The following is a 27,203-nucleotide window of genomic DNA, read 5'->3' as shown; positions in this document are numbered from 1 at the left end:
AGAATGAGATCATATTTAGGGGACTGCAAATGGAAATTCAGAAAAAAATTCAAATTCCTAGTTATATAAAATCTACAAAACATGCCCTCAAGAACCTACTTTTTCTCCTTTAGTGTAAGAAATTTTCATTTAAAACTTACTTAGACTTAGATGTCAGGGGAAACTGTGTTCAATTTAGAGTGTATTTATAGACTAATTATATTTTGCCACCAAATTGAAAATCCTTACTTCTAGACAGCCATGATACTAAATTACAGACAAAACTAGGCATCTGCTTAAATTGAGTGAGCAGAGCAGAATGTCTCTTGTTTGTGTTAATTATGTTTAGTACATGGAAGTTTAAAATTTTAAATCCAATTGAAATACAAATGCAAGATACAGGGGAATGGGACCAGAAATGCCAGCATCTAATTGAGAACTTACAGCCTTTCATATTCAGTAAACCAATTACAGACTTAAAGCATTTTAAATGTGATATATGATATAATTTTAGTAACTATGTACAGAAGCAATGTTCATTTTAAAACTTGGAATATGCTCAGTATCCAACTTAATTAACTGTAGGACAATGAGTTCAAAGAAAAGCTATACTTCTTACATAGTTACTCCTATCAAATTCATCTTTCTGTATATTGTTTTGTGTTTTTCTGCTAACATGACCAAAGAACATACTATAAACACTTTACAAATTTCTGAAACTGAATAATGATTAACTTTATGTAAATGGAAGGTTATTCTTCCATGTGTTAGTTCCTAAATAAGCAGAGGCTTAATGTTAATTATCAGTGTTTGACTGATGACTCAAGCTTATCACTAGCTAGCTCTTATATTTAAATTAACCCATTTCTATTAACTTAAGCATTGCCATGGGGCTGTGATGTTTCTGGTCTTCTGGCATGTTGTTCCTTGGAAAGCTGGATGGTGTTTCAGATTCCACCCTTCTTTCTCAGTTTCTCTTTTTGTATTTCCTGTATGTCCATGCTGCCTTACAACAGGCCAAAGCAGCTCTATTTATCAACCCATGAGAGCAACACATATTCACAGCATACAGAAACACCATTTCACAGTAACTTTAGATAGTTTCCAGGTTTGGTTCAAATCTTTCTTTTTATTTTTTTCTCCTTCGGTATATAGTCATTTCTATAACATATGTGTGAGTGTCCATCATTCGTTTTACCACCTTACTACATAAATAGTCTCCCTGCACTTATTCTAGTAATATTTAGGAACTAATATGATATATTTTCTATGTCTCCACAATACTTTTCTTAGTTTTTTTTTCCACAGCAGAAACTGTGCACATTCACATAATTGTTACAAAGAAAAAAGTGATTGATTATTTGTTCCAGTCATTGGGAAATAACCCTAACATTGAGTACTTTTCCTCAACAGAATCCCAATTAGTTAAGAGAGACAACAGCAACAAACAAAACACACAAATGCTTTTCTTTTCTTTTTTTTAAATAACAGCCTGACAAAAGAATCAGGAATCCTATTTATTCTTGATGGCAGAGAAAGCTCTTCATCGTGGAGATTTTTGTGAATTAGATTGTGACAGCAATTCTTAGAACTTAGAATGCCAGCCTTTTAAAAGTTTTATTTTATATTATGACCAGCATCTCAACTACACTTATTTGAATATTGACCAATGGTTTATATCATAAATAATTATATTAATCTTTGTTAAAATGCAATCATCTCACATGTAAAGATATATCATCCCTGTTTGACCTAAATGCAACTACCTATTACAGCATTCACCATGTCAACCACCTGGGAAACATTTGATGCTCTCATGAAGTAACATTAAAAAGCAATTAATGTCTGCAATTTATTTGAAATTGATAATAAATCGCTATTTGTTAAATGCCACTTTCTTTACAAATTTATCAGACCTATCATCCTATGTACCAGTCTCTCAGTGATTTCTAACCTTGCCCCCAGCCATGTTTTAATCAAAATTGTTGGTCCCACCACGTTACCTAATTTGTTACAGTGGTGAAACTGTTATTTTTCACTCTGTAGTAGATAAAACAATCACTTTAAGCCAGACAGAATGTCAGTTCTCATTACTCTAGGTTAGCATGACATGCCATAAAAAATTAACCATCATGTTAGAGAAGTCACAGTAATCATGAGTGGCTTCATGGTAATAATCAATGTAAATCTGGCATTTGATTCTGAAATCAATTACTACCAAAGACATCTTAGACCTAAACGTACAGCAAGGGAATCTATTGAAATATAATGTGTCATTACCAATAAAGAATGATAAGTCTTAAAGTCTAGAGATGTCATATAATCCTGTGGTTATGTGCTTCAGATTTTAAATCAATACGACTTGAAAAGAGTAGAAATGCCATGAATGTTCAAATTTAACCATGAATGATGAAAACGTGCTGGGAGCAACAACTCAGTGAAATCTATGACTCTTGTTTTTTGAAGAAATATAAATAGTGTGTAAGCTAAAATAAGGCTCTGGTTGATTGCCTATGGTTTTTTTCATGGTTTATTTTTGTTTGCTTGGAATGCTTGTCTACTAAATTTCTTAAAATGAAATAGCATAGAGTTGCAGGATGGTTCATTGGGGATGAGAATTTGCTTCTTTTGCAGAGGATATGAGTTTAGTTCCCAGCAACTCATGCCACCTTATAATCTTCTGTGACTCCAGTTTCAAGGGATCTAGGTCTGTCTTCTGAACCCTGAGGGCAAGAGGCACAAAGGCAAATATGTTGAGCACATACATAATATAGGAAAATGTGGCGATAATTTGTTTATGCTATAATGAAACAAACTTGCTTGAGCATCAGTGTGTAAAGTGAGCCACTAGTTAGGCATAGAGATCAGGCAGTAGTGGCATGCATACATCTTTAATACCAGCATTCAGGAGGCAGAGGCAGACAGATTTCTGTGAGTTCAAGGCCTCCCTGGGTTACACTAGATTGCTCCAGACTAAGAGATAAAAAGAGTCAGGCTGGGCTGGAGAGATGGCTCAGAGGTTAAGAGCATTGCCTGCTCTTGCAAAGGTCCTGAGTTCAATTCCCAGCAACCACATGGTGGATCACAATCATCTGTAATGGAGTCTGGTACCCTCTTCTGACATGCAGACGTACACACAGACAGAATATTGTATACATAATAAATAAATAAATAAATAAATAAATAAATAAATGAGTCAGGCTATGGAGGCTCACACCTTTAATCCCAGTACTTTGGTGTCACATGTCATTAATCCCAACACTAGGGAGATTAAGACAGGAAGGGTTATGGCTGGGCAGAGAGAAGAAAATAGAATAGGAGGAAACAGGAGCATATGGTTTTCAGTCTGAGGACTTAAAGAGAAAGGATATTCCATTCTGCTGGAAGATTTCAAGGAGGTAAGAAATAGTTGCTGCTGGCTCTGCTTCTCTGATCTTTCAGTTTTCACTCCTGAAAATCTGACTTCAGCAGGTCTTTACTATTAAGACCAGTTGGAAATTGAACTATAGGGAAACATTCATAAACTATGTGAATGCATGTGTGTGTGTGTGTATAAAGAAAGTTAATATTAAGTACAGATATCAGTAAAATTAGAAGAAAATTTGGAAACAGTGGGGCTCAAAGAAAATCCAGTGCCTCTACCACAAAGATATATCCATTTCAACAACCATTTTTTTTTTTTTTAAATTTGAAATGTTAGACTCAGAAAAATTGGGATAGTATAAAGTCCCCATACACTGCTTAGTCATTTTAATCTGGGTAACTTATAAAATATACTTAAGACATTTATTGGTAAATTGTGATAAACATTACATCATTTTAAAAATTGTATGTATCACTCATATAATGCTAGTTTTAAGTGTATTTTCAAAAATAATGAGCTAAGAAGTTGTGGTGTTTTTATGTTCTCTCTGAGAAACCTACATACAAACTCACATTTTTAAATCCCCAATTCTGTTCCCCCCAGCATCATGTGCTTTAATGGTCTTTCCTCAAAGCTGTGTAATTTTAATCTGTAAGAAAACTGGTATACACTAGCAGAACAATATAATGTACAACATTTGTAATGAGCTTTTAATAGAATAATGGTAATAATCATTTTAAATTTGGACCATTTCAGGGGATAGAAAACAAATGTTTATATATTTTCTTGTAATTTAAAATTTTTCTAAATACCTTCATTATGTCTGATAATTTATAAAATATTTTATATGTGAATAACATTTTGCCTCTTCTAATACTCATGCAATTTTATTATTCTGCCACTACAATGACATCTAGTAAAATAATAGACTATAGGAATGATTGCAGAAATTATTATCTGTTCTGGCTATTAGTAGAAATTTCAAAAATTATTTACTATAATGTCTCATACATGCTGGATAATTTGGGTTTTTTAGTTGGTCTCTGCTTTTGCAAGTCTAGTTTTTATTATTTGATGATTTCTTTTAAAATATACATTTTGTAGATAGATTTTATTAGGACTATATACTTTTACTAAGGGGTTTTATCATTAATTAAGATTGCCTCATTTTGCTATTATTTTTTGCTATTTTGATATCTTAATAATGATATTTAATAATTTAGAGACTAGTGTTGGAAAATCAATCTTATATAAATGTGCTAAATAAAACTGAATTGTGAAGAATGTAATTGAGTTATATTATTATTATTAATATTTAAAATTTCCACCTCCTCCCCTCCTCCCATTTCCTTCCCCCAGCCCCTCAATCCCCCTCCCTCTCCAGTCCAAAGAGCAGTTCCATGCCCTATGTGAAGTCCAAGGTCCTCCCCCCTCCATCCAGGTCTAGGAAGGTGAGCATCCAAACAGACTAGGCTCCTACAAAGCCAGTACATGCAGTAGGATCAAAACCCAGTGCCATTGTCCTTGGCTTCTCAGTCAGGACTCATTGTCTGCCACGTTCAGGGAGTCCGGTTTGATCACATGCTCCATCACTCCCAGTTCAGCTGGCCTTGGTGAGCTCCCATTAGATCAGGCCCAACGTTTTAGTGGGTGGGTGGACCCCTCGCGGTCCTGATTTCCTTGCTCACATTCTCCGTCCTTCTGCTCCTCATTTGGACCTTGGGAGCTCAGACCAGTGCTCCAATGTGGGTCTCTGTCCATCGTCAGATGAAGGTTCTATGGTGATATGCAAGATATTCAGCAATATGGCAATAGGATTGGACCATTTCAGGCTCCCTTTCATCAGCTGCCCAAGGAACTAGCTAGGGACATCTCCTCGGACACCTGGAAACCCCTCTAGAGTCAAGGCTCTTGCCAACCCTAAAATGGCTCCCTTAATTAAGATATCTACTTCCCTGCTTTTATATCTACCCTTCCTCCATCCCAACCGTCCCATTCCCCCAAGCTCTCCCCATCCTCCCCTTCTCACTTTTCTCTTCCCATCTTCCCTTACCCCCACCCCACCCCCAAGTTCCCAATTTTTGCCTGGCAATCTTGTATACTTCCAATATCCAGGAGGATAACTATATGTTTTTCTTTGGGTTCACCCTCTTATTTAGCTTCCCTAGGATCACGAATTACAGGACCAATGTCCTTTATTTATGGCTAGAATCTACTTATGAGTGAGTACATATCATATTCATCATTTTGGGTCTGGGTTACCTCACTCAGGATAGTGTTTTCTATTTCCATCCATTTGCATGCAAAATTCAAGATATCATATTTTTTTTACCACTGAGTAATACTCTAATTCATACATATTCCACACTTTCTTTATCCATTCTTCCACTGAGGGGATTCTAGGTTGTTTTCGGGTTCTGGCTATTACAAATAATGCTGCTATGAACGTAGTTGAACAAATACTTTTGTAGTATGATAGGGCATCTCTTGGATATATTCCCAGGAGTGGTATTGCTGGATCATGGGGTAGGTTGATCCCGAATTTCCTGAGAAACTGCCACACTGATTTTCAAAGTGGTTGCACAAGTTTGCATTCCCACCAGCAATGGATGAGTGTTCCCCTTACTTCACATCCTCTCCAGCAAAGGCTATCATTGGTGTTTTTGATTTTAGCCATTCTGACATGTGTAAGATGGTATCTCAAAGTTGTTTTGATTTGCATTTCCCTGATCGCTAAGGAGGTTGAGCACGATCTTAAGTGTCTTTTGGCCATTTGAACTTCTTCTGTTGAGAATTCTCTGTTCAGTGCCACATTTTTTAAATTGGGTTAATTAGCATTTTAAAGTCTAGTTTCTTGAGTTCTTTATATATTTTGGCGATCAGACCTTTGTCTGTTGTGGGGTTGGTGAAGATCTTCTCCCAGTCAGTAGGTTGCCATTTTGTCTTAATGACAGTGTCCCTTGCTTTACAGAAGCTTCTCCATTTTTTAGGAGATCCCATTTGTGAACATCAATGCAAAAATTCTCAATAAAAATCTGGCAAACAGAATCCAAGAACACATTAAAAACTTATTCGTTACTACCAAGTAGGCTTCATCCCAGAGATGCAGGGCTGGTTCAACATATGAAAATCTATCAATGTAATCCATCATATAAATAAACTGAAAGAAAAAAATATATGATCATTTCATTCGATGCAGAAAAAGCATTTGACAAAATTCAACACCCCTTTATGATAAAGGTTTTGGAGAGGTTAGGGATACAAGGATCATACCTAAATATAATAAAAGCAATATATAGGAAGCCAACAGCTAATATCAAATTAAATTTAGAGAAACTCAAAGCCATTCCACTAAAATCAGGAACAAGACAAGGCTGTCCACTCTCACCATATTTCTTCAACAAAGTTCTTGAAGTTCTAGCAATAGCAATAAGACAACATAAGGAGATCAAGGGGATTTGAATCGGAAAGGAAGAAGTCAAACTTTCATTATTTGCAGATGATACGATAGTGTACATTAGTGACCCCAAAAAACTCTACCAAAGAACTCCTACAGCTAATAAATAACTTCAGTGGTGTGGCAGGTTACAAGATCAACTAAAAAAAAAATCAGTAGCCCTCTTATACACAAAGAATGGAGAAGCAGAGAGGGAATTCAGAGAAACTTCACCTTTTATGATAGTTACAAATAGCATAAAGTATCTTGGGGTAATTCTAACCAAGGAAGTGAAAGATCTATTTGACAAGAACTTTAAGTCTTTGAAGAAAGAAATTGAAGAGGACACCAGAAAATGCAAGGATCTCCCATGCTCTTGGATGGGTAGAATCAACATAGTAAAAATGGCAATTCTACCAAAGGCAATCTATAAATGCAATGCAATCCCCATTAAAATCCCAACAAAATTCTTCACAGAATTTGAGAGAACAATAATCAACTTTATATGGAAAAACTGCGGTTAGGTTGTAAAATAAATTTAATTAACAAAAAAGCAAAAACAAAATGGTGACACAGCCAAAGCACCTTAGGTATGCCTCAGTAAAGAAAAAAAATATAAAATTTCCAAAGAAAATAGAGGTCTATATATTAAAACTCCCTAAAAGTATAATCTGAGAGTTGGCACCTCATTTTACTTGAGAAGGCTTGATCTGAATGCATTTGAAAAGATGCAAACATGAAGAGCAATGTGTTTGACAGAGAAGATCAATGACTCAGAAACTCAGTGCAATATGTCTGGGAAATAAAATATAGGTTTAAATGACCTTTGCTGATGAAACTATGATCAATCAAAACATTTATTAAGGATCTAATTAATGAAAAAAAACTGAGTTGTGAAACTTTCAAATGGGTTAATTTTCATTAAGAATTTTGTGTTTATTTTGCTAATGTAGTATATTATACATGTGCTTTTCTTTTCTTATGATATCTTCCTTTTTAGAGGCTAAAAAGTAATACTGTTTTGAAGTAGTTACAATTTTATAATAGCTATTTAATAGTGAATATGTTTCTGACACTAGATCATTTCTAGAATTTTCATAAAGGTTGCAAAGTACCCAGTCACTGCATTTTTAAATAGAAAGCACGCTATGATGTTGCCTTTCACACTGCTTATGGTGTAATTGTGTCTAATCTTCTCTTACATGTTAATAGTTTAATTGTAAAGAAGTACCAGAAGCCTCAAACTTGGATAGTACTGATACTATTGTTCTTCCTTTTTCCCTTTTATTCAGTTTCTACCGTGATCTCTTTTATGTGATATGGTTTTGTATTACATAATTTTATTCATTTTTCATAAATTTCTCAAAAGTTACTGGTATTATTTGAATTGTTACTCCTTATGCCGTAAGACTACTATCACAAATAATACGATGCAATGTTTTACTTTGAAACATCCTATGTAGTTTAATGTACACAGTCATATATTTATTCAGTTAAAAGTTATTTCTGATTCATCTAATAAATCTTTCTTATTTATACATTATTGAGAATTCTGTTCTATAATTTCATATTCAGGAACTTTCCCCATTTTTTATTATTAATGTCTTAAGTAGTAATTTATTATGGGAAATATGATTAGAATGTTAGTCCTTTTAAATTTAATAAGAAATACTTTGTTACTATGTTGAATATTCAGTTCTAAGTGCTTTTATTTTACAAATATGATTGATATGATTGATATTCTTACTAAAATTTTTTATTTAATATATGATATATTACATACAGAACTACTTTTCACAATTCTTGATGTTCTAGTGATACAAGCTATATCTTTTTGCAAAATGCTTACCCCATTTTATATTTTCTAAGACTCTGTTGTATTTGCATAGTAATTTCAGATTGTTCTACCAGCATATGTTAATTTTTTTGTCTACATATAAATGTGTACACATATATTGATAATATCATTATTTCTAGTATTTATTTTATATTATAGACTGCAACTAGCCTAAATTTTGATTTAGTTATTTGAACTTATCAGGAATGATGAATTCCTTTCTTTTTTAATTTCTAATATTTACTCATTATTGAATTATTGTGTATTTCTTTAAAATAGTGTAATACTTCATTCATATTTGTATTTACTATCAAAATTTTTATCTTTTCAATGGCAAATTCTACCCATTTATATTTAATTTATATTCACATTTAGTAGATATATTTTAAAAATTGATTTCTATGTCTTATTGTAATATTTTTCTTTGACTCCTTTTAAATAAATTACCTTTTATATTTCTTATGTGCTACTTTTCTCATTAGCTTATAATTTTATGTTCTAAAAAACAAATTATTATATTTGATGCAATTTAGCTTATTATAATATTTGACATTGTAAAATGTGTTTATATGTGATATTTTGCTACCATGTCTATATTAATCCTATAATATACTTTTATTTTCTACTGTTTTAAACACTTATTATCATTTTAACTATAAAATGAACAGCTATCTATGTAATATAGTATACTTTTCAATTGATTGTTGATTCTTAATATCTATTTTCATTTTTATTTTTAGGTATGTGGGTCTGTATTTATACACATGAGTGCCTGTAGAGGCCAGAATAGGTTGTCTCATGACTTAAGATGGAATTACAGGTGGATATGAGGTTTTTAAATGGTTAATGTTGACATTTGCCAAAGCAACAAATATTAACCTCTGACCCACTTCAGAACTGTAATTTATATATTTATTTGTTTATTTAAATATAGCTAAAATTGAAAAATCTTTCCAGTTGTTGAAACAATCACCATTTGATCTTCTGTATTCCTTTGGGTAGCTGTCTGTTTCTACTTAGTGTGTTGTTTATCATACTTAATATGAGACTTGCTTTTAGATTATATAATATAAAATGAATAGATTTGGATTTGAGCATCAAAATATTTCCTATTGTATTTGAAAGGGACATCTTACTTCATAAATCTCCATAAATTACACTATTTTAAACAAATCTTTGATAGACAGTTTCACTATGTTATGCTGAGGAATGAAGTGCTTAATTCAGGTACTCTGAAATGCGCATGTCCCTTGAAGATATTTTTCTATTATCGATTTTAAAAAAGCAAAATTTAGTTGTTACTACATTGTTACTTTTCGGTTGCACTGATAAAATATCATGACCAAGAAATATTTAGAAGAGTTTATGTGGTCTTATTGTTCTGGAATGATAGAGTACATAGTTATGGTTCTAGAATGATAGAGTACATAGTGGTTCTAGAATGATAGAGTACATAGTTATGGTTCCATGATGACAATGACTCTAGAGTGATATAGTCCATAATGACAATAATTCTAGAGTGAGAGAATCCATAATGACAATGATTCTGGAATGATAGAATATATAATGACAATGATTCTAGAGTGATAGGGTCCATAATGGCAATGATTCTAAAGTGATAGAATCAATAATGGCAATGATTCTGGAGTGATAGAATCCATGATGGCTATGATTCTGGAGTGATAGAATCCATGATGACAGTGATTTTAGAGTGATCAAGTCCATAATGGTGATAATTCTAGAGTGAAAGAGTCCATAATGGCAATGATTTTAGAGTTATAGAGTCCATAATATTGATGATTCTAGAGTGATAGATTCCATGATGACCATAATTCTAGAGTGATAGAATCTATGATGACAGTGATTCTAGAGTGATAGAGTTCATAATGACAATGACTCTAGAGTTATAGAGTCCATAATGACAATAATTCTAGAGTGATAAAATCAATAATGGCTGTCATTATTCAAACAAACTTATTTCACTCCCTGCCACTCATAATTGGCCAGTTCATAATGCAAATTCATTCAATCCAATTTTTAATTTTCCATAGTCTCAGGCAGTCCAACATTTTTAAAAAGTTTGAAGTTAAAAGTCTCTTCTGAGACTCCAGACAGACATTATTTGTAACTTCTTGTAAAGCCAAAACACAAATTGTATACTCTTAGTATATAATTGCACAAAATTTACATTACCATTCAAAAGGAAAAAAAATAGAGCACAGTGAAAAATACTGGGCTAAAGTGGGAATGGAAACAGCAGGAACAACAAAACCTTTTTAACTCCATGTACAGTTTTTCCACCAGCAGCACCCATGTCTTAACAGGACCAACTGCTCTCTCCATATGTGGCACTGTTTTTCAGCTTACCTTCAAGGGGATCTTGCCATGAGGGCACCCTTTATTTACTTCTTTCCAGTGTATAGCTAGAGGTCTCTCCTTAAGTGCTAATTTCCTTTATTGTTTTATCACAAATTTTGTCTGTCAAAATCATATCTCTTTTTCTTTTTGAATTGCTCATTTTTAAAATTTTCTTTCTGTACCATTTCCTCTTTTTTCTTAAAGACATGCATAGCAGTCATTTATAGTAAATATGATACAGACTCACTAGCATACTGACTTGAACTTGCCTCTGCAAATAAAATTAGCCCATTTAACTCACAATTTATTTTCAGGCAAGTTCTTAGAACAATGACAAAATACAGTTAGACTCTTTATCAAGCATTGAGAAAAATGGAATCTAACCCAGTTGATAATATTGCTTCCCCATGAAAAGTCTTTTTGTTTGTTTGTTTTTGAGACAGGGTTTCTGGTTTCTCTGTATAGCTTTAGTACCTGTATTGGAACTAGCTCTTGTAGATCAGGCTGGCCAGAACTCACAGAGATAACTGTGACTCTGCCTCTGGAATGCTGAGATTAAAATGTGTTCCACCACTGTCTGGCAAAAACTCTTAACATAGGCCTCCAGAGTAGTCATGTAAAATATCTTTAAAATTTGTGTAAGATAGATGTAATTAATAATCTTGAATTATCTGTTGTGAGGAGCAAGGAACTTCATGTTGTCTACATCTAAGACATGTGAAAATTTGCGGGAGTGTTGTGAGTTGTGAGTGTCCTCTTTCCCACCCAGCCTGTTGCCATCAATTCAAAAAAGGAAAGTTTAGGCACAATGGGCAGCAGAAAACTTTGTATACAGTCTATGAGCATAAATGGAGACAGATCCCAGAAGACAGATTTATGTAAATTAATTCAACTTTACTCAAGAGGATAAGGAATATATAGGATTGGGGAGCCTTGTGACAAACCCTAATTTGCATGAAGTAGCATGCTTCTAATATAAGGCATTGTATGTAACAGTGGGGTCCTTCAGTAGAACTCCTAGCAAAAATCATCTATCAGGAATCTGACAAAGTTTAAGCCAAAGATGAATCATGAATCTAGTTTAGAGACAGGCATACTGTTTAAAAATAACTTTCAGATACGTTCAGTCCTCCAGTCCCCATGACATTCTCCAAATAATTTCAGGTAGAGGCAGGAAGTTATTCTGGAGGGAGGGAGCTCCATGTTGCAGAGCTATTGAGAAAAGCTGCCCAGTCATGAGGAAGTTGCAACCTCTGACCAGTCAGCAATATTTTCCAACTAATAATCTTGAATTACTTGCTGTGAGGCTCAAGGAACTGAATACTCTCTGTATATAAGATAGGGAAAATTTGTGGGAAAGTAAGGTGTATAATGATGCCAAATTTTATTTTGTCACATCTCTAAATAAAGTACCAGAGGTAAATAATGACCTCAGAGACAGATTTCCAATTCCTGAAGCACATACATCACATACATTTTTTTCTTTTTTCTTTTTTCTTTTTTTTTTTTTTTGGTTTTTCAAGACAGGGTTTCTCTGTAGCTTTGGTGCCTGTCCCGGAACTAGCTCTTGTAGACCAGGCTGGTCTCGAACTCCCAGAGATCCGCCTGCTTCTGCCTCCTGAGTGCTGGGATTAAAAGTGTGTGCCACCATCGCCCGGCAGCACATACATTTCTTAAGTATTTCTAAGCTTTTCTAGGAGAAAGCATCTTCTGTCCAGCAGACATTAAAATCACATTGCCAAGGTCCAAATGAAAGTCTCATCATAAAATTGGAAGACATACCATGAAATTTTAAAATCCAGCCTTGAAGGATGTCAGTAGTTGAATTGAGAAGCCTGATTTGGTAGCTTGTGGCAGAGATGTATGGAAGGGCCCAAGTGGATCTGAAAACATTGAGGTCTCAGTTTCTGTTGAGTTTATATTGTCTAAGGAAATAGTTTTTACTTCCTTATTAGAAGATGCATCATAATCCCTACCTTCTGCAGTGTTACCCTCTTTAGTATTGTATGAGTGAATTAATCCTGCATTTTCTGTTCATCCCGCAATGGAATGAACTCTGAAAGAATGTCAGTATAATGAATATTTGAAGGCAGAAGCCACCCAGACCTGAAATAATCACACTGCTTGGCATGCTAGCTCATGCTTCTTATTGGCTATCTCTTATATCTTAAATGAACCCATTTCTATTAATTTGTGTATTGTCATGCGGTTATAGCCTACCAGTAAGTTTCTATCCAGTGTTCTGTGTCTGTCTCCCCTGGCAGATATAGGGCATCTCATTGACTCCTCCTACACTCTCTTCCTCTATCTGCTTGGAGCTCCTTTTTTCCCTACTCTGCACTGCAATAAATAAAAAGTAGATTCTCTATTTATCAATGGTATTTACAGCATACAGAGGATAATCCTATATCACCTCCTCTTTTTTGTCTAAAAAGGGGAAGGTTTTTACTTTGACATAACAAGATTGCATACAACAAAACAGTTATCAAGCAAGAATTATATTTACAGTATATATATATATATATATATATATATCTTTTATCACAACTAAAGAAAACTATAATTACCTACTCTTCAAATCCACCAAAGACTCCAGGATATAATATTATTTAACTTAACAGAAAAATTAATCTTAAGTAACTTCTAAAACTCTAGAATTAACAGAGACATATCGCTGCCTGGATGGTTACCCAAAGATCTTTGGTAACACTGGTGCACCCATTTTCAGTTTATAGGTCCATAGTATCTGGCCGACTTTTCCAAAAAGCAGGAAATTTCAAAGACAGTTCCACCTATATTTGGAGTGTGTTAATCACTTTCTTCTGTGTCCTGAGGAATATCTGACAAACTCTTTCATGAATCAGGAATGACAAAGAACCATCTTACCTTTAGGGAAGTTCAGCAGTCATTTTTCTGTGAGTCCTGCATGTCCAGTTCATACAGCATTACATCAAGTAGTCCAGAAAAGAGCAGTTTCTTGCCCAAAAGTTTAACAAACTCTGTAAAGAGACTCTTCAATAATGGCTTCCTCTTGAAGCAATTGGTGCTGCCAGGAGCAGATGTGTCTCATTATCATGAAAAGTTCTAAGCTCTTAAAACATTTTAAATGCCATATTCTATTAGTCTTTGAAAGGTTTGAAGAATACCTATCCATCTGAAATACATCTCTGTCTATCTAGACATGACTACAAGTTTGACTATTATAAATGATGACTATTAACCTGTATTTCTTAATTATACACTACATTTTAAATGAGCTCCACAAACACAATAACTTAATCAAAACCAGAAGCATACATATAACAACATTTTTCTTGAATTTGTATCAATGACCAAAATACATATCAATGCAAAGTATTCATCTCTATATCATACCCCCTTTAAATGTAAACAAACATTTATAAACAATATTTGGAAATCTGGATATAGTTCTCTCCAAACTATTTCCTGATAATTGTTGGGAGAAGTAATTTTAGGGGTTTAAAGAAACCTTTCAGGGGAACTTGCTCCATAAAATCACATTAGTCTGGAAGGAATATGCAGGTTCTCATCCTTTGTGGAAAGAAAAGTAGGATCTCTTTTCCAAAGCAACATATCCTTAGACCCAAATTTTGAAGTCAAGATATCTTTAATGTATATATGTTGGTTTAGCTTAGCAGTTTACAGAATTAAAATATATATATATATATATATATATATATAAATAATCCATATTCTTTGTGTATTTTCCATCTTTCTGTGGTTACTTTTATTTACTCCTTTAATTAATGACTGTCTGTACTCAGTATCTTTAAAGACATTTATTATTAAAATAGCAATTTACTTGTTTTTATAACTATTTCTTCTTTCTCTCCCAAGCCTACATATAATTATTCAACACTACAACCCATTTAGATGTCTTTTACATCTGGATTTGTCTATTTGTCTTTATATCTGTAATTATTTTTTGATCAGGAGCACATTTTTCCTTTTTTTTGTTTTTTTTTTGTTTTTTGTTTTTTGTTCTTTTTTTGTTAATGCTAAGCTAGGACACAAACTGCAGTCCTGCGTTTTGGCTCTGCCTAGTCAAACATGGCAGAGGCACTGCCACTGAGTTTGCTGCTTCTGAGAGTCATGCAAGCTGCCCCAGCTCCAGGGTCACAGTGGGTCTATGTCACCATTAAGCAAATAGTATCATGAGGTTCAGAAACCCCATTTAAGTACTCAGCCTCCTGAAAGAGTCAGAGTTAATTCTGGAAGCACAAACCAGGAAGCCTTCTTAAAATAGTTTTTGCTACTACTACTGAGTCAGGAATGCTATTAAAGGACCCATAGCATCCCTGCTCACTGCCTGCAAACAGCCCATCTGAAAAAAAAATGCTAGCTATCCAGAAGCCATGCTTAACTCTGTTCTTTTGTTTTTGAAATTCCTTCCAAGCTTTCTCGGGTTTTACATGGTTATAGTCAGCCACAAGTTGGCACACTAAATATAAATGTCCCATGATGCCTAGTAGGCCTTCTTTGCCAATAATGTGGCTCAAGGGTCAGCAAGTCCCTTGAGATGGAGTAGAAAGTGTGACCTTTAAATAAAAATGTCATCACTCTGTAGAACTTCATTAGTTTTCTAATGCACTCAAATAGAGTTAGGACACATATTTGTATGAATAGCTTTTAAATGTATTAAAAAAAGTGAAAACAAAACTAGATCAAATAGAGTTTGTAAATATGAGATCATCAAGAACATGTTTAAATTTTAAACTGGTCCAGTTAAAAATGACAATGTTTCACATTATTGGATGGGAGAACTATGGGACACAGGATGACTTACTGTGAGTGATCTGGAATGTACTGCTTATGAAGAGGTTCAAAGGATCAAGTAAAATTTAATAATCTAGTAGTTTTGCCTTTCAAACTAAAATCTTTCCCAAAAATGTCTCTATAGCTTACCTTTCACTAGAACCGTAAGAGACAGTTGTATAAAAAGAGTGAAAACCTCTGTGAGGATATCTGTCATTCCTCTTCCTAACATGTAAGGTAGATGAGGAACAATTAGATTGATTAAATACGATGCATCTCTATAGAAACAAAAACTAAGTAGCAGCACTGAATCAACAAATGAGAGGTGTGCATGCTTATTGTAATGAGCAGCATACTCAAAGCAATATTCACAATGATGTGATTCATATAGAGCTCTGGCTTTCACTATGTAATCATGGTAGAGACAGAAGAGAAATAATTTGGAAATTTATTAAGTGTCTGTTTAGTCTTATAAGCAGGGAACATCCAGAACAAATGCCTACTCTGACTGAGGACAACATACAACCATAGTTTGTTATCTATTTATCAGACTTGAGCTACTTTGTAGACCACAATCCCTGGAATGAAGGATAGTATTGGTCCTCTTGAATAAGTACTTTGCTATGAAATGCCAAAAATTTATCATTAACTTCTCTCTTATCCTTTTCCAAAGGGACCTATAACCTAGTATCTAGTATAAAGTTATTCAGGTTGCAATTGAGCTTCTCAGCACATGTTAGCAGCAAACTCCACAATTACTAGCTTGCTCCTGTGATTCATCTATGCAGGTCTACAAATGTTACAAACAGTATCCTTATTTCTCACTGACCCCTCATGGCTGATCAGTTCTGATGGATCATATGGCCCAAATTGCAGAGTGGGCTACAAAGCAACATAGACTTGATGAAAAGATTTCTGCACTGAAAAATAGCTGGTTTCTAAGTACCTTCTTAGATCAGTCATAGGTACATAAAGAGTAAAAAAAAAATACTTCCTCAAATTCTAAAGACCACCAGTGTCGTGTTACTTTCTTGGTAACAGGAAGGACCAGATGAAGCATATTAATCTGAAACTCAAAAGAATACATTTGTATGCTTCTATCACAGTTACTAGACATTTTACTGAGGTTATGACTTTAATTTTTATTATTTATATTTTATCTTCTAATACACATTTGCTTATCAGCAATTCCAGATTTGTTGCTACATCTGTATCATGTTAGCATTATGTCATCAATATAATAAACTAATATGATAACTTGTGGGAAAAAAACAGTGATCAAGATCTCTAGAAACTATGTTCTAATACTGAGGTGAAAGTTCATTTTATCCCATAACACTGTTTCTGCTTACCTACAAATATTAGGCTCTCACATTGTATGCCTACCATATGAGTTAGTGGCATACTTACCCATTTAAAATTTCAGAATGTGTGGAAACCATTAGAGTCCCTAGTACTAGAATCATTCACTTCATTGTATGAAACTACTCAGTGCTGTCCATTTTCAGGACTACTTGTTTATCACAAACTTAATCAAGTAGTTATCCTGAATGCAGTTGCTATACCAGATTCATTTCCTAGCTAGAGAAGATTAACAATTTTCCTGGCATGTATTATTCAGCTATTGATCTTAAAAATGATTTTCTCTCCTACCTGTCCATAAGGGCCACTAGATGCAATTTTCTTTCAGCTAGCATGGCTGTACATTTTTGCCCCTCTAATTCGTGGGTTTATTAAACTTTAGATCTATAAGGCAACCATATATATATAACTCTAATTCGTGGGTTTATTAAACTTTAGATCTATAAGGCAACCATATATATATAACAGTATGTATGGTATACACACATAAAAAATCAAAAGAATATTTTATTACCTTGGCTTACACAATTTTGGCATAGTTGGCTAATAGTCTAAACATGTCTGTCTTCATTTCGCAAATGATCAGAACTTACTGTTGCTTGATCCACAAGGCTGAGTGCCTATAATTCCCAGTCTTGTGATGGAACCAGGAGGAATCTTGAAAAATAAGAATTTTCAGTGAAAATTAGAAGGCAACCAAAATTTAGGTCTAGTGTAAGAGAAAGATGAGAGTAACTGTACCCACAAAGTAGACTCAGTCTGTAGAAAAAAAGTGAGGGCAAGTAGACAGGCATAGAAAATATTTTCTCTGAAGTCTTTATATCTGAGTCACTGCTGGATGGTGCTGCCCACTCTTGGATGCATCATCTCTGTCCAGTTAACCCTTCCAGGGCATACTTTTCCAAAATCACCCAGATAAAATCAAAATGCATAACTGAGATTATCAATAATGACTACCATCCATGACCTTACAGAATGCTTTAGCTACAATCATAATTAATATACTATAATTTCTTCTAAGGAACAAATTTCAAGCTGAAGAATTCTCATGGAGTTAACTGTCTTATCATGTTTCCTAACACTTTAGAGCAGTTGACTTGATAGAATAGTTAAATAGATTTTTAAAGTTATACTTACAGCACCAAATAGGGAGCAGTAGCTTAGAATGCTCACATCTCAAGCTTAAATATCTCATTGTCACCTAAAATGTGAGCAGCTCCAATGTAACTGCTTTTGCCACTTTATTATAATTATTTTAGAACTTTCATATAACTGAAATCATATTTTTTGAGAAGGTGAGTGTTCATCAATACAGTTGCCTATGTTAGGAACAGGTCCCTTTCTGTGTATGTGTTTCCCACAGTGCTTAGTGTGAGTCACTTTATGGCATCTGAGTTGATTCCACTTTTTTAGTTGGTGAACACTGTTGTTATGGACATTCATCTGAAGTGCTTTTTAAATGTATCTTCTCATTTCTCTTGATTAAATATATAGGATCAGAATTTCTTGGTCATAATGGATAATGGGTCATAATGGATAATGTATCCCTTGTTAGTTTTCTATTTTTAGTTTCATATATTTTTTAAATTTGTTTTAGATATTTTTCTTTGATTAAATTTGTTCATTGGCCCATTAAAAATAAGTCAAAAATCCTTTCCTTAGGAAAGGTACTATAATCTTATTTGTATAAGTACCATTTTGGGCAGAATATATCCATATTAAATTAGTGTGCTGACAGATCATGGCAGACTCTCTATGAGTTATAATAGAGCCAGAACATTTACTTTTTGGAATACACAAACACACAAAAAACAAACAAACAAACAAACAAAAACCAATAGAATGCTAGTAGTCATCCTCCTAGTGACACAGAAAGAGAATGCCTGCTTTTTTTTTTTTTTTTTTTTTTTTCTTTTTTGCCATGCCATTATGCTCTTATGTACTAGAAGTTTCAGGTCCAGAGTGGTGAGTACTTCTTTCAAGAGGCATAACAAACTCTCCATTGAACTGTAAGTTATGACTTATTCCTTGCCACATTGGGATCTTTATCATCTTTATTCAAAAGACTAAGTCAGGGATCATGCATTAGGAGGGGGTGACTGATACGGATTACTGGCTGGGAAGGAGTTGGATGGTATCTCCACGTTAGAGGTAAGGAAGAGCTTGCCTTGATTGAAGGATGATCTTTAGGATTCTTCTTGGTGTTAATAATTAAAGCCAATGACAAACTACAGCAACCCAATCCAAGCAGAGTAATAAAAAATCTTCCAGAAATATTGTGTGCATCATGACTCCAGGAAGAGTTGCAATACACACTGAAGTACTTTCTTTGAGTTCACAAAATACACAATGGACATCCAATCTCCCTACTTAGCCAGATGACCCACATCTTTCCCCAGGGTCTAGAAGGGTAAATACACTTGATACTCATGTCCATATAACCTCCCCCAATCATCAGACATAACCTGGGTACCACATCCAGTATCCCTTCCAAATCCCTCCTTCTCTGCCTGCACACTTTCTAACCACTAAGCATTTCCCAGGATCCACTCTAACAACTTACAGGCTTCTCTCAAGCCATAAAAATAATCTCTTTGGCCAGAAAGAATGTGAGCATTCTTTTCCAGAGTCTGGTTAAATGAATCTGCCTAATTCTGACTTACATACATAATCTTCAGCCACAAGTTCTACCCCAAACTCCAGGTTTAGCTCAGGATACACACATCACATATGACAACCAGACCCTGAAATTAATGAACTACAAACAAATACAACAATGCCAATAATCAATGTATCTAAGACTGTGTCCTGTTGGAAAATTAATAAGATTCACAGACACTTGAAACAAGAAACCAAATTAAGAGTCAAGTCTCTTGCCAACCCTAAGATGACTCCCTTAATTAGGATATATATTTCACTGCTCCCGTATCCACCCTTCCTATATCCCAACCATCCCATTCCCCCAAGCTCCCACCATCCTCCCCTTCTCACCGTTTCTCACCCCATTTCCCCTTAGCACCATGCAACCTCACCTGCAAGTTCCCAGTTTTTGCCCGGTAATCTTGTCTACTTCCCCTATCCAGGCGGATGACTATACGTTTTTCTTTGGGTTCACTTTCTTATTTAGCTTCTCAAGGATCACAAATTATATGCTCAATGTCCTTTATTTATGCCTAGAAATCAATTATGAGTGAGTACATCCCATGTTCCTCTTTTTGGGTCTGGGATACCTCACTCAGGATAGTGTTTTCTATTTCCATCCATTTGCATGCAAAATTCGAGAAGTCATTGTTTTTTACCGCTGAGTAGTACTCTAATATGTATATATTCCACACTTTCTTCATCCATTCTTCCATGGAAGGGCATCTAGGTTATTTCCAGGTTCTGGCTATTACAACCAATGCTGCTATGAACATAGTTGAGTATATACTTTTGTTGTATGAGAGGGCATCTCTTGGGTATATTCCCAAGAGTGGCAGGTGTCCAGGGAGATGTCCCCAGCTGGTACCTTGGGCAACTGAGGAGAGGGAACCTGAAATGACCCTAACCTATACTGATGAATATCTTGCATATCACCTTAGAACCTTCATCTGGCGATGGATCGAGATAGAGACAGAGACCCAATTTGGAGCAACGGACTGAGCTCTTAAGATCCAAATGAGGAGCAGAAGGAGGAAGAACATGTGCAAGGAAGTCAGGGCCACGAGGGGTGCACCCACCCACTGTGACAGTGGAACTGATCTATTGGGAGCCCAGCAAGGCCAGCTGGACTGGGACTGAATAACCATGGGTTGAAACCATACTCTCTGAACATGGCGGACAATGAAGGCTGATGAGAAGCCAAGGACAATGGCACTAGGTTTCGATCCTAATACATGAACTGGCTTTGTGGGAGCTTAGCCTGTTTGGATGCTCACCTTCCTGGACCTAGATAGAAGTGGGAGAACCTTGGTCTTCCCGCAGGGCAGGGAATTTGGACTGCTCTTCAGTATCTAGAGGGAGGGGAAATGGAGTGGGGGGAGGAAAAGAGGAGTGAGGATAGGGGGAGGGGAGTGGGGGGAGGGGGCAATATAAGGGAAGAGGGGGAGGGAAATGGGAAATGGGGAGGAGGCGGAAATTTTAATTAAAAAAGAATAAAATAAAATAAACCAAATTAAGGAAAGAGAACCCAAGTGAACAGAATAGGAAATGAACAGTAAAATATTCCCACAGATACAAAACGTTTTTTTCTAATCCTTTAGAAACCAGTACTTATTTCTATGGAGAATGACATCAAAATTTGTTTTGGATTTTTAGTGGTTTGGATAATATGTCTCGCCTAAGTTAGTATATTTGATCATTTGGTTTCAGTGAAGTTACAGAGGAGCAGGGGTAGAGTCCATACAGCCTTGATTCAGGAAATACTCCCCTTGGAATAAGCATAGTGCCCTTATAGCTTCACCTTACCTCCACTTGCTCTTTCTACTTTGTGTTTGTGATTGAAAATACGAAGACTAAATAAATTATTGCTGAGTGAAGTATTATAATTTGAAGTCATTTCACTCCCCCTTTTTAACCTTGTCTTTCTTATTGCTCTAAGTAATATTTCAAACTCTATTGTGAATAAAAGCCATATAATATGACATCCATGTCGTTCTCCTAATTTTCATAGAAGTTCTTGTTTTCTCCCAATTAATATGATGTTGACTTTAAATTTATCATATATAGTAATCATTTATTAGTGTATGTTAAATCTATTCCTAACTGTCTAGGAATTTCATCATAAAAAGATGTTGGATTTTATCAAAACCCTTTCCCATATCTTTTCAAACATTTTTGTAATTTCTGTCCTTGATTCCATGTATGTGATTGATGCATTAGAGTTACTGTATATTTATTATATTATTCTTACATCACTGACTGGTTTGGTAATGTTCTTGAATTAGTTTTAAGAACATTTTTAATTTGAACTTTTCACCTGTATTCATCAAGGAAATTGTTCTGTAGGTTTCTTTTGCTGTATCCAAACTGGTTCTAATATTGCAGTAACATTGCCTTCATCAAACAATTTTGTCATGATCCTTCCATTTCTACATTAGACGATGAGTTGAAAAGCCTTACTCTAAGTCCTTTAAAAGTCTGATAGATTTCATCAGTGAATCCAAATAGGCTTCAACTTTTTTACTTGAGAAATTTTTATTGCTATTTCAATCACATTGCTTATTATAGATCTGCTTAAATTTCTTATCTCTTTTATTTTTGGTAGGTCATATCCATCTAGAAATTCAGCAATTTCTTTTACATTTTCCAGTATAGTAAAGTACAAGCTTTTACAGTACATGCTATATTGATTTGGAAGCCTCAGCAGCCTCCTAACAATAAAATTTAAGGAGGTAGCCTATTCCTGGTGATGAGATTTTTTTTCAATAATCTCTGTCTTTTAGCATTTGATCCATGTAATCAAGTAACACTTTTTCAAATGATTTTTAGTTTTATGCTTGAAAATAAGTTTCAACTTATTAATCATATTGCCCTAATTATTTTTATGGCTCATTAGTTTTTGTTGACATTCTCCAAACTTCCCTATTTCTTTACCTACCCACTAATCTTCACTTCTTAAACATTAGAGCAACTTCTTTTGTATATTTGATAGGGATTAGTGCAGAGAATAACTCAAAACATGTTAATGTGCAAAGAATAAGAGACTATAGAATGAGCAAACTAAAAAGTCATTTTATTTACTTCTTCATAATGGTTAAAAAACATGAACATTTTTTAACTGTTGATATTTATCAGCCATTTATATTATTATTTTGAGTACTTGTAATTTAAGACTTTATCCTAATTAACCCACTATTTGATATATGGCTATAGAAGGTTTTCTTTTATTTTGCACGTTGTCTCTTCACTCAATTTAATTTCCTTGTTTTTTTTTTTAATTTTTAAAATCTTTTACATACCAATCCCAAATTCCTCCTTCTCCCTTTCTCCAACTCCCCCATCTCCCCCCCCCCATTCCCCATCCTCAGAGAGAGTGAGACCTCCCATGGGTAGTCAACAAAGTTTGTTACTTGACACAGGACCAAGATCTTCCTCCTTGTGTCAAGGCTGAGCAAGGAATCCCCATAGGGAATAGGCTCCAAAGAAACCCAGTTCATGCACTAGGGATATATACTGATTGCAAGGCCAGTGGCTCAACAAACTGCCCAAACCACCCAACTGTCACCCACATTCAGAGGGCCTACTACTTTGGTCCTATATAGGTTCCCCAGCTGTCAGTCCAGTGTCAGTGAGCTCCCACTAGCTCAGGCCAGCTGTTTCTGTGGTTTCTTCCATCATGGTCTTGACCTCTTTGCTCATATTATCACTCCTTACTCTCTATGACTAGGTTTCCTCTATAATACAGATGATTTTTGCTTTTATGAGGTTCCATTTGTAAAATATTGAGCTTGTTTCCTGAATGGCAATATTTCCATTCAGAAATTTCTTTTCTGTAACTAAATCATTTAGTATTTTACTATTTTTTTCCTATAATCATTTCAAAGCTTCCTCTATTATGGTGGGATCTTTGGTCCTTAGAAGTTGTGTTTTGTGTTATGTGATACAGTTCTTGCTTCACATTTGTAAATGTAGATTGACCCTAATTTTCTAGGGACATTCGTTAAAAATAATATATGATCTTCATTGTATATTTAGTAATCATCGTCAAAAAATTCCAATGTCTGGAGCAGTGTTCATGTTTTTTCTTGTTCTTCAGTTCTGTTGCACTGACTTACATATCTGTTTTTGACAATAGTATATCAATTTTATTTATTGGGTCTATAATACAATTAGATAGGATAATATCTACAAGGGTAATTTTTGCTTGTTTGTGTTTGCTTTGTCTATCTAGTATCTTCTGTGTATCCACATAAATACTCGGCATCTGGCTGCGCTATGACTCCCGCAGTGGGACACACAACATGTACCGCGAGTACCGCGACCTGACCACCGCTGGGGCTGTCACACAGTGCTACCGAGACATGGGTGCCCGGCATCGTGCCCGTGCACACTCCATCCAGATCATGAAGGTGGAAGAGATTGCCGCCGGCAAATGTCGCAGGCCGGCTGTCAAGCAGTTCCATGACTCCAAGATCAAGTTCCCGCTGCCCCACCGTGTTCTGCGGCGCCAGCACAAGCCTCGCTTCACTACCAAGAGGCCTAACACCTTCTTCTAGACCCAGAGACCCACTGAATAAAGCTCCAGAGTTCAAAAAAAAAAAAAAAAAGATTGTATTCTTCTCTATTTTTGTGAACATTTGCATTAGGATTTTTATGGAAAGTGCACTAATTCCAAGTTTTCTTTATGATAAAAATCATAGAGTTGCTAGGGATTGAGTGGTCATGCCTTAACATGGTACACATTATATATAATAGCCTTATAGTGAACACCATGCTAAACAGAGAAAACTTTAGTGTACACATTAAATTAGGAATATGAGAAGGATGGATATTCATTCCACTCTTCTTCATTACAATTCTTTACAACAGGGTTGTAACAATAAGACAAGAGAAGGAAAAGGGAATATAAATGCAAAAATAAGTTGCATGTATTAAAGAAGGTGCTTTGATTTTGATGTAATAGTCTAAAGAGTAAAGTATTCTGGATTCATAACTTAGTATTTCTCAATTTCATAACTATCATTTCCTCCTGACTTTTCAAGATTTTAGGGAAGTGTACATTTCTTCTGATCATGACTTCAAGTGTCACTTTGTATTTCTCTGTTTCTGCTTTTATATTCTTCTGTATATTTAATGCTACAACTGTAATACGACATTTGGTGCTTTTTTTCTAGACAATGTCATTTTCTCTTCTGAAATCCTCCTGTATCTACATGTATCTCTTTCCCTAATTTTGGTAATTTATCTATTATAACTTATTTAGGATTATTTTGAGTGCAATAAGATTTTACTCTTTTGCCTGTGATTCCTATCTTTCCTGTGTCATTTCATGCTGTCTCATATATTTGAAGTTACTAAATGAATTTTGTTCTTAATTTATCACCCTTATTGGCAAGGGTTCCCCTTCTCCATTGATATCAAACCCTAACATGTTCGACTGTGTAATACAGAGTGCCAAAGTAAAATCTCATTTTCTTAAGTTGATTTTGATGCATATAAGGTTTTACCAGAATTAAGAGAAGTTCTAAGAGAAAAAATGATGCCAAGAAGTGAGACTGTTGGAGTAGTAGAATTAACTATGTAGTTCTAATTTTCTGGAACAATGTTGTGGAAGAAATGTAAAATAGTGAGTACCGTCTAAATAGGAATGCTCAAAAAGGTCTTCTATGGAACTATTCAGTTAATTCTGATGATAGCTTGAAAGACAAGAGGACTGAGAAGAAAAAAATCAATGGATGCTTGTATCGTGAGATTTCAAAGGAACACTAGCCTAAATACTAGTTGAAATGTGGACCTTTTATGTCAGGAGCTACACAATATTTAGCACTCCATATCATTAGAAGTTGACTGAGGTTGAATTTTAAAGTACAGGGCTGATTTGTTTGTTGTGGAAAATTAAACATGATAGCATTCAAGTTATCCTGGCTAGTTTTACATTGACTTGACCAAACTAGATTTATCTGAAAGAAGGGAATATCAGTTGAGAAAATGCCGCCATAAGACTGGCTTTAGGGAAGTTTTTAATTAGTGATCGATGAGTGAGGGCCCTGTCTGCTTTAAGTGGTGCCATTCTTGCGCTGGTGGTCTTGGCTTATAAAAATAATAAAGTTAGGTTGATGAACAAGCCAGTAAGTAACACCACCCCAAGACCAATGGATTAGATCTTTCATTCATGTTCCAGTCCTATTTGAATTTCTGTTCTAACTTCATCCAGTGATGAACAGTGATCTGGAAATGCAAGTCAAACAAGACTTTTCTTTATACAGTTCTTTTTGTTATGGTGTTTTATCACAGCAGCAACCCTAACTGAGACAAGAATCTTGTCATAATTTTTACGGAAGGACACATTATTTGCTACATCATTGCCAACAAATATTCTACTTTCTCTTTTCTTAGTGGAGATTTCTGGTATTGAATGGTTACAACACAATCCATATTTTAGAGTCTATACATCAAAACTCAAAGGGAAGGAGTGAGGAGTAATCCTAACTCATTGGCCAGCGTTGCTTGTCCAGAGGTTGCATGAAATCAGGGGTATAAATCATGGCAGAGGAAAGGAGTCAGGCCCCACATCATTTCTGTACTAAGATGCCTCCTTATGGTTCAGGCCTGGAAAAAAGTGCAACACATAGAATAGTCAAGAAAGTTTGTAGAGAAGTCCCTTATAACAGAGTATGGTTATTGTGGGATTTTGTTGCTGCTTCTGCAGAAACAGCCTCCGATGACTCTAACCCCCCTTTTTACCCGTCTAATGAAAACAAAAGGCTGGATTGTTAACCAAGGTTTTGATACATTTCAAAGCTCCTCAATTTAATTGAACGAAAAATTTCAATGTCTTATTTTTCTACCAAAAAGACAAATACCATGACCAAGCACATAAAGAAAAACATTTTATAATAGAGGTTGAGGTTATGACAATCAAGGTGGGTATGATGACAAAAAGCAGCCAAGAATGGTCTTAGCAAGGGTGACTGAGGGCTTACATCTTGAGACAGACACAATCAAGAGGAAGAAACAGAGAGCTAACTTGGAATGGCAAAGCCCAAGTACAGGAGCAAACCTCCTTCCACAAGATCATACCCTATACTTTTTCCCAAACAGTTCCACCAACTGGAGACCAAATATTCAAACAAATGAACCTATGATGGCCGTTCTCATTTAGCCAGTGCGTACTACTCTCTGACCCCTATAGTTTCACAATGCAAAATGCACTTAATCTAACTTCGAAGTCCCCAAAGTCTTTTATCATGTCAGCATAGTTTTAATACCTAAAATCCATTCCTAAACTAAAGGCAATCCCTTAATTGTAACTGCATTACTATTTTTAAAAAAGCAAATTACATATGAAATATACATCAAAAGGAAGGAAAGGGAGAATAGTGAGGAAATACTATACCAAAGCAAGAATGAAGTGCATCAAAACAACTCCAAATAATGTACTTTTATGTCAG

General features: G+C 34.9%; 1 protein-coding gene across 1 annotated transcript; it reads left to right on the top strand.

The window, feature by feature from the left end:
• Positions 1-24,015: 24,015 nt before the first annotated feature.
• On the top strand, positions 24,016-24,343 carry LOC130884169 (60S ribosomal protein L18a-like). The gene has a single exon (XM_057785170.1). The coding sequence runs from the start codon at positions 24,054-24,056 to the stop codon at positions 24,306-24,308; it is 255 nt and encodes an 84-aa protein (XP_057641153.1). The 5' UTR covers positions 24,016-24,053; the 3' UTR covers positions 24,309-24,343.
• Positions 24,344-27,203: the final 2,860 nt, after the last annotated feature.

The sequence above is a fragment of the Chionomys nivalis genome, chromosome 11 (genome assembly GCF_950005125.1).
Source record: "Chionomys nivalis chromosome 11, mChiNiv1.1, whole genome shotgun sequence".
Lineage (NCBI taxonomy): Eukaryota > Metazoa > Chordata > Mammalia > Rodentia > Cricetidae > Chionomys > Chionomys nivalis.
This window is presented reverse-complemented; position numbering and strand designations above follow the sequence as displayed.

What these genes read in the sequence shown, in the direction of transcription:
- LOC130884169 (XM_057785170.1), top strand. Translation starts at nt 24,054, where the DNA reads ATGTACCGCGAGTACCGCGACCTGACCACCGCTGGGGCTGTCACACAG.